At 42.1% G+C, this 15,065-nt stretch overlaps 1 protein-coding gene across 3 annotated transcripts in view; it reads left to right on the forward strand.

Moving 5' to 3' along the window:
• The first annotated feature begins 1,227 nt into the window (after nt 1–1,227).
• Nucleotides 1,228–15,065, forward strand: part of RAPGEF5 (Rap guanine nucleotide exchange factor 5) — a 223,964-nt gene continuing 210,126 nt past the window's right edge. For 2 of the 3 annotated variants that reach the window (XM_074945793.1, XM_074945794.1), the window contains exon 1: nt 1,235–1,416. In XM_074945793.1, the coding sequence (XP_074801894.1) occupies nt 1,249–1,416 (168 nt within the window). In that variant the 5' untranslated portion in view covers nt 1,235–1,248. Of the gene's footprint in view, nt 1,417–15,065 lie in introns of all 3 variants that reach the window. The other variant, XM_074945792.1, reaches the window with a different exon arrangement.

The following is a 15,065-nucleotide window of genomic DNA, read 5'->3' on the forward strand; positions in this document are numbered from 1 at the left end:
TGACTCATATTTGTAAAACTTATACATTTATATTTGTAAAAAAAAATACCTCCCTCCCTAGATTTCTGTGAGGCTTAATTCATTAATGTTTGTAAAGTGTATTGAGATTTGGGGATTGAAAATCACCATAGCAGAGCAAAATACTCAGACCGCATTTCATTAGGACTCCTTACTTCCTAAAGCCCTGTCTATGCTAGGATTATGTTGCTAATCTTTCCCACCATTGTCACCACAGTTTCAGCTCCACCAGTGGGTGTAATGGGCGTGTGTGAGCACAGACAAAGACTCCAGGCTGCTGCTACTGGAGTTTTAAGCACTATGTCATCCAAGCCTGCTCAGAGCAGGTGAAGATGACATGGCGAGAGCTGTGTGAATAACTGATTTTTCAGTTTATTAGCCAAATTTAAAAAAAACAAGTTTTAAATTGACCCAAAATGAAAATTTTTAGGCAAAACAAAAAAGTCTAAAAAATTGCATTTTGGGTCAACCGAAATGGTTTGATTGACCTGAAACAAAATGGGTGTGTTTAGTTTTCAAGTGTGGGGTGGTTGAGTTTTTTGTTTGGTCTTTGTTTTAATAAAATGGAAGTCAGGTTCAACACCAAAAATCATTTTGAAGATGTCACAACAGAACATGGAGGCCTTTTTTTTGGGGGGGGGGATTTTGTTTTCTTCTTTTCATTGAAGCAATGGATTGGTCAACCCACATCTGCCTTTTGCAGCTGGGCAGGAGGAAGGGGTCTTGGCTGAAAACTTTTGCCCAGCTCTCTAGCCATGGGGCTGCCTCTGGTCCCTTGTCTTCACTACCATCCCCCCCGTTGGAATTGCAGCCGTGCTGGTTAACCGGGAAACCGATTGCGTAGGACAGGAGGCGTGGGTGGGCGCTGACAGCCAAGGAGTTAACAGGACTTTATTCCGATTGCTCCCCGCACCTCCTCCACCCTACCACTCACCTGCGCTTTGTCACTGCCAGAGCCACTGAGCAGGCAGGGAGCAGCGTCCCCAGGGGAGGCGCAGGGAGAAGGAAAGGGTGGAGAGAGCCCGGCGCGGGAGCATTTCCTGCACCTGTGGGATGACTCAGCGGGCCCCTCGGCCCCCCAGCCCCGCGCGCAGCGCAGAGGTGCGCGCCGCCGGCGGGCAGGGGAGCCGCGAGTGACAGCGGGGAGCGCCGCGCTCGCTCCGCGGAGGGGCGCGCGTGGGGAGCCAGCGCCGGCCGGAGGGCTGCGGGATGGCCGTGGGCTCCGGCAAGATGCAGCCCCCGTGCGACAGCGCGGAGCCCGCCCTGAGCCGCAGGCCGAGCGCCCGGCACCACGAGCCGCAGCAGCAAGTGCAGCTGCGGCAGAAGCTGAGGGAGCTGCCGGCGCGGCTGCGGAGCGGGCTCACGCTGCGGAGGAAGAACCCCGCCGCCGGGGGCCGGGTGAGTCAGTGACCCGCTGGCCCTGCCCTGCAGCTGCAGCAGCAGCAGCAGCGGCGGCTCCCCGCCCCCCCCCAACCCCCGCTGACAGCTCTGGGAGACCAGTGGCCTCGGCCCCACGCCCTGCGGAGGGGAGTTCCCAGGAACTGCCCCTTTCCGCCCCCGTGCACAAGGGGGTCGGCTCGACTCCCTGGCTTGTGCTCGCCCGGGCAGGAGGGGGTGGGGCTCTCCCGTGAGTCACCAGTGCGGGAGTCCTGCTCCTACCTAGAGAGCTCGGTGCCTTCTCCGGCTCCAGCAATAACCGCCTGCCTCTGTGATCTATAGGGAAGTCGGGTTTGCTGCATGCTTGAATGGCAGGGGCTGTGTTCAAATGCTGGGCCAGGTCTGGGTGTCTTGGTTTGTTCTGCCCCAGGCTGGCGTAACCCCGCCAACGATGCCCTGGTAGGGGGGCTTTCTGGATAGCACATTAGTCAGTGAGCCCCGGAGTAGTGCTTCATGGATGCACAACAGGCAGGAATTATTCGGGAAGTTATAAGCAGCTCTGGCTGGGAAATGGTTTTTCCCACCCTGTAGCATTTCAGGGTATCAAAATGTTTCCTGTTAGGACCAAACAGGCCTTTTGAAATTTCTTGCAAAAAAACCCAAGTGGGGTGGGGGGAGAGAGACACCTACTCCAGAATAGCTTATAGGCCAGTGGTTAGAGCACTTATCGGAGACTCAGGTTCAATCCCCTGGTCTGAATCAGTGCTTTACTCACCAACTTATTGACTACTGTTGGCCTGGGTCTCTCTCCTGGAGCAGAGTAACAGCCGTGTTAGTCTGTATTCGCAAAAAGAAAAGGCGTACTTGTGGCACCTTAGAGACTAACCAATTTATTTGAGCATAAGCTTTCGTGAGCTACTCACGAAAGCTTATGCTCAAATAAATTGGTTAGTCTCTAAGGTGCCACAAGTACGCCTTTTCTTTCTCCTGGAGCAGAAATTCCATCCTGGACCCGAGAAACCCTTCCTGAAGAAAGTTTTGTCAAAATGGGTAAATTTCTGTGAAAAGTTTTGGCTTCAACCAATCAGCATGTTCTGACAAGTGCGCTTTGTTGAAAAATTTCTGGCCAGTTCTAGATATAAGGCACTTCTGTGGCACCGTAACAAGATCTCAAAGCACAATAATGAATTTTCACATTCCTAATTTAGTCTTTATTAATTTGTAAAATAAGGATTTATTCCCATTTTGCAGATTGGGCCATCAAAGCACAGAAAAGCTAAAATTATTTTCCGAGGTTCACTTAGTGAGTAAGTGACAGACCCAGAAATGTAACCAAAAATTCCCAGTCGTGTTCCACCAAGTAGACCGAACTTTTCTCAGTGCTAGTGGCACAACAGGTGCTAATTCAAGTCTGTTTATAAGGCCCTAACGATACAAGCTAATACAGATGGGTGGGGAGTTCCACACGTGGGCAGAGGTTTGCCTGCATGGATCAGTGTGGAGGAGTGGGCTTAAATCGATATACTTTATTATTGGATTTACTCATTATCTGGTATGTATTTTAAAACAAACACTATAGCTGAAGAAGTGCTGGGACTAGTTAGACATACAGCTATTCATGCAAATCTTCATATTTTTATCTTGTTTTCCTCTAATATGGAAAACTTGCAAAAATGTATCAAAAGGACACTGCTAAGGTGTTCCAAACAGTTTTTAGAAAGTAATTTCTAATAATTTCTTGGAAGATTTGAAGCTCAAGTCTTTTACATTCCAGCTGTTCTTGTCCTCTTTCACATATACTCAAGGGCAAATAAGGGGTGGGGAATAATGACATTCTCTAAGGGTATGTCTGCACTGTTCTTAACTCAGATTAGCTAATTTGGGTTAAAATAGTAGTGTAGACATGGTGCCAATTTGGGTTTGCAGCTTGAGTTCAACCCAAGGTCCCCTACAGGCTTTAGGTTAGGGTGCTAACCTGAGTTAAAGTGAGTTGCTGTGTCTTCATTGGTATTTTAACCAAAGTTAGCTAAACTGAGAACACACACACTTTTTTTTTTGTTGTTCCGTGTAGATCTACCATGAGACACTACCCACACTCTGCTCATTCATGAAACTACAATGAGATTCCACCCACAGCAGATTATGGAAATCTGTTAACATGATTTCCCTTTTATAAATCTTGTTCTTTAATCAAACTTTAAATAGTTAACAACATGAACACTTACACTGTAAATATTTGGGCATCTGAGTTGCCCATCTGTTTTCTCACGGGGGTTTTATTTCACGTCTCTCAGCTATTGTTTCATGCTGTCTCTAGACTCCATACCATCTAGCCCCAAACTGGCTGCTTTGACTCCTGCACATACTCATGTACAGCAGAAATATACCACAAAAGAGGAGATGACATTTAGTTGTCATGTCATCAATACCTTCGCATCACAGAACAAATGCCCGATTGCTATCTCCTTTGATTCACCTTGCAGTTTTTCTTGAGCTGTCTATCTTTGTAGAAGAGAGTGGGAGCTGTGGATTTTGGGAGTTCAGGACCCTAAACAACCCCACAGATCTCTGGGATCTGCATGGAATGAGTTCATGCTGCAAGAAGAGTTGCTGCTGCACTGTATGCAGGATGGCTCCAGCAGGAGCCATGTGGCCAGTGCCTGGGTTCTCCTGATCCCATGCAGTAGTAGTGCTCACTGTTGGGTTATCTGTCTGAAAATTTCTGGGCTCTGGGGGACAGTGTTGTTGAGGAGCAAGATAGTGCCATTCTTCCATTTCACCAGGACTCTATGGGTGTGTCTACACTGCAGCTAGCAGTTAGCCTCCCAGCTTGCATACACAGACTCGCACTAGTATGCTAAAAATAGTCATTTGGATGCTGCTGTTTGGGCGGTAGCTCAGACTCTTAAGCCTACCTGATCCCAGGTCTGAGCTTGGATGGCTATCCTAAGTCTCTGCTGGAGCTGCAGTGTCCACAATGCTAGCCTGAACCCTGCTATCATGAGCCTGTCTACCCTGGTTCAGATATTTGTAGTGTAGACATACCCTATGAAGCTCCACCCCAAGCAGTTTCAGCAAGGTGACAAGAAAGATCCTAAAAAGGTGTTATTTACACATGCCTCCTTCTGTATAGAAAAGGGATAGCTATATGTCTGGTGTACGGGACTTCCTCTGTATGTGAATCCGTAGGGAAAAATCCAGCTTCATCAGGTTTAAGCAGGTGCATTGCTACTAATTCGTTCTTAGGGTATGTCTACAGCATTTGGGGGCATGCCTCTGAGCCTTGGTAGACAGATATGATAGGTCTGCTCAAGCTGGTGTGCAAAAAATAAACAGTATGGCCCCAGCGGCACAGGCAGCAGCTAGGATTAGCCACCTGAGTTTATACTTAAGGTTGGGTGGGCTTGTACTAAGGTGGCCATCCCTAAGCATGCCGTGTCACCAGGCATGCCCATTCTGCTGCTGTTAGTATGCTTTCTCGAGCAGAGCTGTCGTGTGTCTCTCTGCCTGCACGTGGAAGCACGCTTCCAGCTGCTGTGTAGGCATACCCTTAGTATTAGGTGAAACTGTTCTCAAGTGAACTCTGACTCACTGAAATCCCTTTTTGTTTGTTGTTTACTTTTCTAGGATGGCATCCTGTCACACTGAATAGGGCATAGGACTGGGAGTCATGAGACCTGTGTTCTGTTCCTGGCTCTGACACTGACTTGCTATGTGACTTAAGGCAAATCACTTAATTTCTCTCTGAGTTTCCCTGTATATAAAATGGGGATAATGATACATAACCATGCTTTGCGATCTAACAATGATAAAGCACAGTATAAGTGCTAAGGCTTTTGCAGTTTTTTTAAGGTTGCATATCGGTAAGTGCTGCTGGAATTTTCTTTAATTAGAAAAAAAGAAGCATTTGGGGTAGAGAGAAATGTATAAAGAATGGCATAAACTCTGCAAACAGATATAAGAAAAAAAGTCAATATTTTCATCTCTTTGATCTGTCAGTCTTGTCAGTGCCCCATTTAGGCAACAGAATATTCAAGGACTAATTCCAAACTTCCAGTCTGTGACAGGAATGACTAAGAACTGCCTTACAATTACTTTGCATATGGTGATATAAAATATGCATGTTCCCCTCAGTTCAGTGGAGCAAAAAACTGGACTATATATTTCTGACCTGTGTTGATTCTCTATAACCAGGTTTTCCCTAATTTCAGAGACTGGTAGAATTTAGAGCTGAAAGAAAAGACCTACTAGAACAAGGCTTGGAAAGGCTCAATAACCATTTCTGGACTGCGGATGTTAGTGTTTCATATGCAAATCTGGTAAACAACTGGGTCAAAGTAGAGCAGACTGATTCTAGATAAACTTTTCTTTAATCTAGATGGTAGTGAAAAGAGTTTTCTTTGGTCAGAGGAACCCACAACTGCATTTTGCTGATATTTTGCTCCACTGGACCCAGAGGAGCCTCTCTGGGTATGTCTACACAGCACTTAGGTACCAGTGGTTGGCCCATGTTCGCTGACTCAGGCTCACGGGGCTCGGGCTAAGGGGCTGTTTAATTGTGCTGTAGATGTTTGGGCTCGGGCTACAGCCCGAGCTCTGGAACCCTCCCTGGTTGCGAGGTCCCAGAGCTCAGGCTCCAGCCTGAGCCCGAATGTCTACGTCACAATTAGACAGCCCCTTATCCCAAGCCTTGTGAGCCTGAGTCAGCTGACATGGGCCTGCTGCAGATGTTTAATTGCAGTGTACACATACCCTCTGAGGCCAGTAATGTTCCTTTAGACCCAGGGCCTCAGAGAATGTGTTTTATCCATCCGAAGATTTCTGGGGTCTGTGAAGTCCACTAAAGGACTAGAGGAAACAAAAAATTCAAGTAATCTCTTTTTTGACTTTAAGCAAGTCAAGAAAGACATGGTTCCTAGTTCAGATTTGTACAGGTCAGCTCTGACCTCCTCTTTCTGCATTCAGGTAATAGGGCTGATCCTCAGCAAAATCCAGGCCCCTACTGGTCCCTCTAAGAGCACTGAATTATTTACACTCAAGGAGAACACTGAATAGGGAAGAATGGAAGAAGTGATCATTTTAAAAAATATGGAACGTTGAAAGGTAATCCTTCCTCTCAACTTCTGAGTGCATCCCGTCTTCTCTGTTCAATGTTCCAGGTCCCAGTCCTACAACCACCTGGGAATGGAAATAACTTTACTCTCATTAATATTGACGGTAGTCAATAGGGCTACTTGTGTGAGTAAAGTCATTGTTATGCCTGTTTGCAAGATCTGGCTCTGGGGGATTTCTGTGAGTTTTGGGGGCAGAGACTGTACTTATTTGTACCTTGTAAAGCACAGTCACATTGTTGGCACTTCAAATAAAAGTGTTGTTGGATACCCTGCCCCTCCCCGGGGAAAAGGAAAGAAAATTTGAGTTTTGCGCATAGGTGCTAGAACTGGAGGTGAGGGGGGTGCTGCCACCCCCCCGGCTTGAAGTTCTTTCCATCATATACAGCGATTACAGTTTGGTTTAATGCCTCTTAGCACCCCAACTGTATGAATTGTTTCAGCACCCCGGGCTTTTTGTTCTTCATTTTAGTTGAAAAGAGGCACCCAAGAAAGAACGTGGTGTGTGTTCTGCACCATCCAGTTTAAGGGCAAGCATCTTCCATTCAGGAGGCAGTTCTCTATTGCACGGCTTGTATTTGTTAATGTGTAGAGCTTCCATTGCATTCAGGTTATGTTATGTTCCTGGAAGTGCAGAACATACAGTACAGATTGTGGATCAGAGAGGAGAGGAAGAGCTTTGCTCTAAATATTTTACAGTTTATAAACACTATTGGCTGTGTTTAGATAATTGACTTTATTGTTTTTCTGTATGAGACCATTAATGAAGGGTGTAAGGTACAGTATTCTGTTCCCTGGAAAAACACTGAAATCAATGTATAAAATAAAATACTGGACTATCATTGTGGGTGATGTAACTGTCATCATTATAGAGGGGGAATGACTAATACTGGTGGCACTTGCTTTAAATCCTGAATTTTACTGACTTTGAAGTTCCACTTAGTAACTTCAAGCAGCGTTCATCTTAGCAGGTATTATTATGTGACTAAAAATATATACTGCTGAATTTTTCCTATAATAATTGGCTTATTATATACGCCTACCAAATGTTTCATCGTATCTTTTAATTTGGCAGTGCTGTAACTGGTGACACATGAGATGTTGAGTAATGATTAAGACATTGGTGGGATGGTGACCACAATAGCTCCTGGGAAACTGAATCTCCAGCTGCCAGATGCTGGGACTGGACAACAGGGGATGGATCATTGGAATATTGCCCTGTTCTGTTCATTCCATCTGAAGCATCCAGCACTGACTTATGTCAGAGGCAGGATGCTGGGCTAGATGGAGCACTTGTCTGATCCAGTAGGCCATTCTTATGTAACTTCAGTGTCTATATTTTTGGTGTTTTGTTTTTTTTAATACAAACTGTTTCAAAGTGAGTGACAAAACTGAGAATATTTATAATAATCGTGTCATATTGTTGTGTGGGAAACATTGACTGGCTGTGATACATAAATACAGTAGAACCTTGCTAAGTAATGAGTCTGGAAGCTGGGGTGATTGGAAGCGTTCCTTCCCTTAGTCATGGAGTGGTTCCACAGCTACCTTCACAGTTGCTATTTTAATCCTGAGACTGCCATAGGCTCCATAGCCCATAATGTGCCCTCTCCTAGCAATAGAACCTCCAGCATCACCTCTGCCCTGTCCCTTGTCTAGCCATACCATACCCCCACCTGAATTGGTGCTGAGCAGACCAAAATACGGGGAAGCACAAAGGCGGCCTAAACCCACTTTTGTTCTCCCCGCCCAAAGAATCTGACTCAGGCTGCACATGCCCCTCAGTGAATTTGACCTCTTCATTTTTTTTTTAAAGCGGATTTCTTTTACCTTGCAGTATTAACAACACCTTCGCTTAGTAAAACTGAAAGAATGCTACAAATGTATTTACTTTTTGCATTTGTCTCTGATTGGATGATAAAATAATATAGTCACTTTCATTTTTCTTTTAGCATCTGTTTCTAATTGACATCACCTACAGGTTCTCATGCAGTGCTGCAGTGTTTGGTTTGGAAACCCACCAGGGAAATGCTTGTATAAGAACAAAAGATCTCTTTCCATTGAAATTAAAAAGAAAGTAACAAAAGAATTTCCATTGGCCTTAACTTTTGTAGGATCCTGTTGGGTGTTTTTGTTCAAATCTGAGCTGTGTCCCTTAAACTACATTTCTCAAAATAAATGAACTAAGTCTGCTTTGTGGAGTAGTATGATTGATTTTTTTTTTAAGTTTGTTTACTTGCAAATGCACAACTCTTGTTAATTCATGGTAGATTTCTCAGATGCTGGTGTGAATGTCGCAAAAAATGCCGTAGAATCTTGCTCAAACTGTGCTGTACTCATCAAGTATTGGGTGCTAATGTTTTCAGCAGGAAGTGCCATAGTAATTCTGTATCTTGAGGAAATTACACATTGAGATGTACATTTTTGTGCTAATGATAATGTTGAAAATAGGAGGCAGTAACTTTTTTAAAAAGTGGAGCAGAATATGCCACCTTTCTTTACTGAACAGATGGAAACTCCTGTAATGAAACAAAAGTTTTTCCCCACACTAATGCTAGCCTATCATAATTAAAATGATATTCACATACAAGGAACCAGTTTGTTTGTTTATGGAAAATCGTTTCCATACCTTTAAATGCCTTATATTTTTCTTGGCTGGATTGTTCATTGCAAATTTAGTTTGAATGAGTTTGAATTAAAGATAAGGATGTAGATTAGTTATCATTAGAGATTTACTGCACCAGTCAGCATGAGTTGCCTGAAACAACAGATGAAGTTAAATTTGCACCCTTCCTGTGAAAGCCTAAATAGGTTTGTTGCAAGAAAATAAGTGGGATTGTGCTCTGTGGAATCCATGCAGCCCCCCACGTACCCATGTTCATGGGGTGGACCAACTCTGCACTCCCTCCATGGTTTCTATGCTAGTTCCTCAGTTGGAATAGGGGCCATAGCCACTGTGAGGGATGATGTGGTCCAATGTATAGGGCACTGCCTGGCTCTGCCATTGACCTACTATTTGACCTTGGACAAATCACTTCAACTCACTGTGTCTGTTTCCCGTTCCACCCTTTGTTTGTCTTGTCTGTCTAGACTGTAACCTCTTCAGGGTACAGGCTGTCTCTTGCTATATGTTTGTACAGTGCCTAGCATACTAGGGCTTTGATGTTGATTGGGTCCTGTAAGTGTTACTGTAATAAAAATAATACAAATCTGAACCTCTTATATGGGAGAACCTTATAATCATGGACCCAGTGGCAATGCCCCTGCCTTGGTACACATGCCTCTGCATGCTGGACTGTGCAGGGATGTTCATAGCACAACTCTGCTGCATGGAAGTGGTTGAGTTTCTATGCAATTAAACTCTGAAGCCAAATTATGTGAAGTTTTGCTGCATTATGGGCATCTCAGATTCTCATAGCTCATGGGCCATTTTCACCCTGGGTATTTTGTACTGATTTTAGTCTGTGTTATATTCTTTATCTGCATGACATTAGTTGTCTATTAAAACATCTTTTCCAATAACTGTGCTGTCAGTGAAAGTTTCAGCATCAAAATAAAGGCGGTGGTGGTGGTGAACACGAGGCTGGAGCATAAGGTCAGACTGTTCTCTCTCTTACTCACTAGCATAAGAGGTTCTGTCTGTTAGTAACTGATATAATACTGTTTATCTCAAACTAGCTTATTGTTTATTTGTTCAGAAGAGTTTGACTTTGCCAAATGATCTACCTGCAGCCGTGTACATAAAAGGGGGTATATGTAAATAAATGAGCCTTGCTCAACTCCTACAGTACACCTTTTATTCTAACTGATTACTTTTTCACTAGTTATTCCTCGGAGAGCACTTCTCATTAGTTACAAGTCAGTATTTTTGTTATATTATAGAGAAAACATTTTGCTAATTAAGAGGGGTTTTTTTATGTTTTGCCAATCCATATAAACCAGTAGAAACTTGTTTATGCTACCAATGACAGAGCCTGATTCTTGTCTCACGGGTTTAAAACCTATGTAACCCCATTGACTTCAAAAAGCCTTCTAATTTGTCTTTTCTTTTTTTTTCCAAATATAAATGCAAGTTCCCTTCCCTTTTTTATCTAGTTAAAAAACAAAGAAGCTGTGTACATCTTTGTTTTGGTCTTTGACTTGGACATTTAAAATATCTGTTACTAGGTGCATATGTGGTATTTTTTTATGTAGTATTTTCATAGAGTTAAATTTGGATTAAATCTATAAAATAACTTCACAGATACTTTGTGAAAATAAGTTCACAGGCTAATATTGCAGCCCAACCAATCATTTTCTACCCTGTCTATAGATCTTGAAATTTAGTTGTTATGCAAGTTGAACAGAACCAATCATGAAGAAATATTGATAAAAGATGAAACAGTATTTGGTATATATCTTAGGACATTTTAAACCAACAACAACATATTGGGTGTAAACACCATACCTTTTTGTTATGTAGTTTTTATGCTCTTTCTCTAAGTAGAGTAATACAAACTCTGTCTCTCAGAGTGCTATAAAACCTTAGATATCTGACTATATCTCAGAAATACAGGGCAAATTCTGGTCCTTCCCCTGGCTGATTTGGTCTGCTTCAGGTGCACAGTGCTGCCAGAAAACTGGCTTAACCAGCTACCTGGTGTAAAGGAAATCCATAAACTCAACATAATGGCTCTGTGCCAACCCATCCTGTCCCTAATAGGGGGGGGGTATTCCTGGGAGAAAAAAGCCCTGGCTGTGGTGCCTCTGCACTCTGGCCATTTTACAATGGGGACTGGACTATTCCAGATCAGCTCTAGGATTTGGGGGCAAAGGTGGTCCATGGACTTTGACATAGATTCAGTGACCTAGGAGCCTTGGAGGTATAGCTTTCATCTCTCTGTGCCCGCCTGTCTCCTTCCGCTGGAAGGAGGCTTCATCCCAAGGGAAGGCAGATAGTGCCAAAGCAATCAGGGCAAAGTTTCCAGGAAATTAGAAATGCAACTCCTGTGCTACTTTGAGCCATAGTGTATCAGATATAAAAAACTACAGGAGGTAGGGTTGGATGAATACATGCTTATTAATTTTTTACTTTATTTCTTTAGACTTATATCTGCATGCATTAAAAAGGAGTGCCTATCACTTGCTGTAGGTTCTCCTCAATAACTCTTAGCTATATGGCTGCAGAAAGTAGTGGTGGTGATGAGTAGATGACTAAAGTCAGTACTAGGGGCATCATGTTGCAGGAGGGGCACTATTTTGGAAGAGACTTAAAATCAAGGTCCTGACCATTTGCGATTGCTAAAGATTTCATGGCATTTTTCTCAAGAATATGGGTGTTTAACCTAGGGTCCTGGCCAAATTCTGACTTGGGTAACTGCATTCCACCTACCTAAAATTCCCCATGTAATTATAGATAGTTAATGGCTATCATATCCATGATAAATTGCTGTTGTGCGCTGTTAAACAACTGCTGCATGTAGGTGGGTGCAATTCAATAGTGCGTGAAGTGATTTTTAAATATGAAGAGGCAGGGAGAAAGATGAGTGTGCACAATCAGAAAACTGTCAGGGGCATGTGTAAGTGTAAACAGCACACACACCTCTACATATAACTGTGTGCGTGCGTGCCCATGCATGCACATATACAAAATTGAACAAACTATATAAAATGCAAAATGAATATCTTGGTATATGTTTTTATTGTTGAGTTGAAGAGTAGAGGAGAGAGATATTTAGCAGATATTTAGTTGTATTATCTCATTAAATTGACAATACTAAAACATAAATGAGTTGCAAATTGATTTTACTGATGCTATTTATTTAATTTGTTTTTCTCTGCATTTGAATGAATCATGGCAGATCAATAGTGATCCTTTAGGTTGGCAGGACAGACCTCAGAGCTGTTGGCACTCTAAGGTGAATTGCAGGAACTCTGCCTGTTTTCTATTGCAATATCTTCTCTATCCTTACTAGTGTATATGTAATGCCGATGACCCCAGTCGTCGTGGTGCAGGATCAAACTGGGGACCTCTGGAGTTTAGTTCATGAGCCTCTACCACATGTGCTAAAAGCCAACTTACTGTTAGCTAAGGCTGTAGAGAAGACTAATTTAACTCTCTAAGTGGTCTTGGTGCCACTAGATGGGACAGAACACCACACCCAGAAGGTGTGTGGGTTACATATACACTGAGAAATTCTGATAATTTCTCAATTTTTAAAAGGACATTTTTTCTTCAAATCCATGATCTAATTTAATGTAGCAATACATGTATGCACAACACTAGGAAATTTGCTATTCTTTGAAACACCAATAAATAACTGTTAAAAAACGGTGGACACACAAGTACTGTGCACACACACCTGTAATTATGCTAGTAGATAGACAGGTAACATAGGATTTACCATACTAGATTAGACTGATTGTCCATCTTGTCAGTATCTTGTCTCTGACAGTAGCCAACAGCAGCTGTATGGTGTTTTACACACCTTCCTTTGAAGTATTAGGCAAATGTTGGGTAACCTGTCTCCCACACTTTCCTTCTATTCTTGTGTAATTAGAGGCTTTCTTAAACTCTGAAGCATGAGGTTAAATACCTATTACAAAATCTGTTGGCATTAGCCACTGGATATTCCTGTTACTCTCATAAATGTCCAATCCATTTCTGAATCTTGCTAAGTTTATGGCTTTGACCACATCTTGTGACAATGAGTTGTGTTGTCTTTTATCAAGGTTGAATTTCCCACTTTTTAATTCCACTGAATGTCCCCTTGTTCTTGTGTTCATTTGCTAGATCATTCATTATTTTTTTATATTTTTTTGTCCCCTCTTATTCATCTCCTTTTTAAAGTAAGCAGTCTCAATCTTTTGAGTTTTGCCATCCCCTAATAATTTTGATTGCCCTATTCTGAATTCCCTCTAGTTCTGCAGTACCCTTTTTGAGATGAGGTGACCAGTTTTGCACACAGTATTGAAGATGAGCCTGCACCATTGATTTATATAATGATATAATATTTTCTGTATTATTCTCTATCCTGTTATTTTAGCATCCTAACATTTTGTTAGCTCTTTTTGGCAACAGCTGCACAATGAGTCAAGATCTTCAATGAGTTTTTTCTACAGTGACATCCAGGTCCTTTTCTTGAGTTGATACAGTTATCTTAAAACCCTCAAATGTGTGAGTAGTTTTTCCCTCCAGTGAGTATTACTTTGCATTTATCAGCATTGAAATTCATTTGGCATCATGTTACCCATCTACCTGCCTTGGTTAGGTCCCTTTGAAGTTGCTCATAGACCAGTTGCTCTCTAGTCTTTACTAATCTAAGTAATTTTCTTATCTAAATTTTGCTACTTCACTAGTCACTCCCCCCTCCCTCCCCCTTTCCAGGTCATTAGTAAATCTATTAAATACACTAGACCAATCATGGAATTTTGAGGTACCTTGCGGCTAACTTTCTGCCAGGATGAAAATGGACTGTTTAATCCTGCTCCATCTCCAGTCTCTTAGCCAGTGTTTGAGGTATTAAGATACTTTGCCTCCTCACCCCATGACTACTTAATGTCTTTAGTGGCCTCTGGACAGGGACCTAGTCTAAAGAAATTATGTCAACTGGTTCTCCTTTATCGGCTACTTTATTGATTATATTCAAATCATTATAATAGATTAGTGAGATGTGAGTTTTCCTTTTGCAGGCACCATGACGGTTAGTCTATCATGTCATTGTCTTCTGATTTTTTTTTAATCCTTCTATTTTTAATTTGCATTTCAGCCAGTTTAGCAGGTACAGATATGAAAGGTACAGATTTGTAATTCTCCAGATAATCTCTTTTTAAAATATAGGGACAATGTTGGAGAATAACAATTGTCTATTACAGTGGTTAACTTTAGTTAGAGCACATGTTTTTGCTAGCATCTCAGTTCATACTTGAACTCCTTCAGAGCTCTTCTGGGCCTGGTGACTTATTGCTATTTAAAACCAATGGTATAGCAAATACTATATACAGATAAATACTCAAAATCCAGTGTCTGTACATTGAAGTCAGTGGGGTTTATGCCAATGTAACTGAGACTGGATTTTGACCTTATCTGTGGTGTTCTTTCATATTAACTTTTAAAAAAGTGGGAGGTAGAAAAGCATGTGTCTGGTTCAGCATTGTTATCAGCGTATTATATACATACTCGGTGTAGCAGTATTCTGTATTGGTGCAGAAGCAAATGGCTTCAGATTTTTAGAATTTTGATACTCTTATGTTATATATTAGTATAAAATTGTTTAGGGTGTACTGTCCTGTAACAGCACAAATGCACATAGCAGTGGGACTTCTTGTCTGAGTATGGAACAAATCTTACTGTCCTTACAGAAGAATCTGTAGTATTGTTCTACCCAGGTAAATCTACAAACTTCTTATGTTAAATTTGTATACGCAAGTAAATAAGTGGAGTAGAATCTCTTTGGGTATAAAAAGGGCTGTTTAAAACAGTAACTTATTTTGAGGATCTGGGCCATTGCTCCATATTAAAAAGGGATTTAGGTATTTGAAATCAATGGGAGTTGAGCATCTAAATACTTTTGAGGATTT

The sequence above is a fragment of the Natator depressus genome, chromosome 2 (assembly GCF_965152275.1).
Source record: "Natator depressus isolate rNatDep1 chromosome 2, rNatDep2.hap1, whole genome shotgun sequence".
Taxonomy (NCBI): domain Eukaryota; kingdom Metazoa; phylum Chordata; order Testudines; family Cheloniidae; genus Natator; species Natator depressus.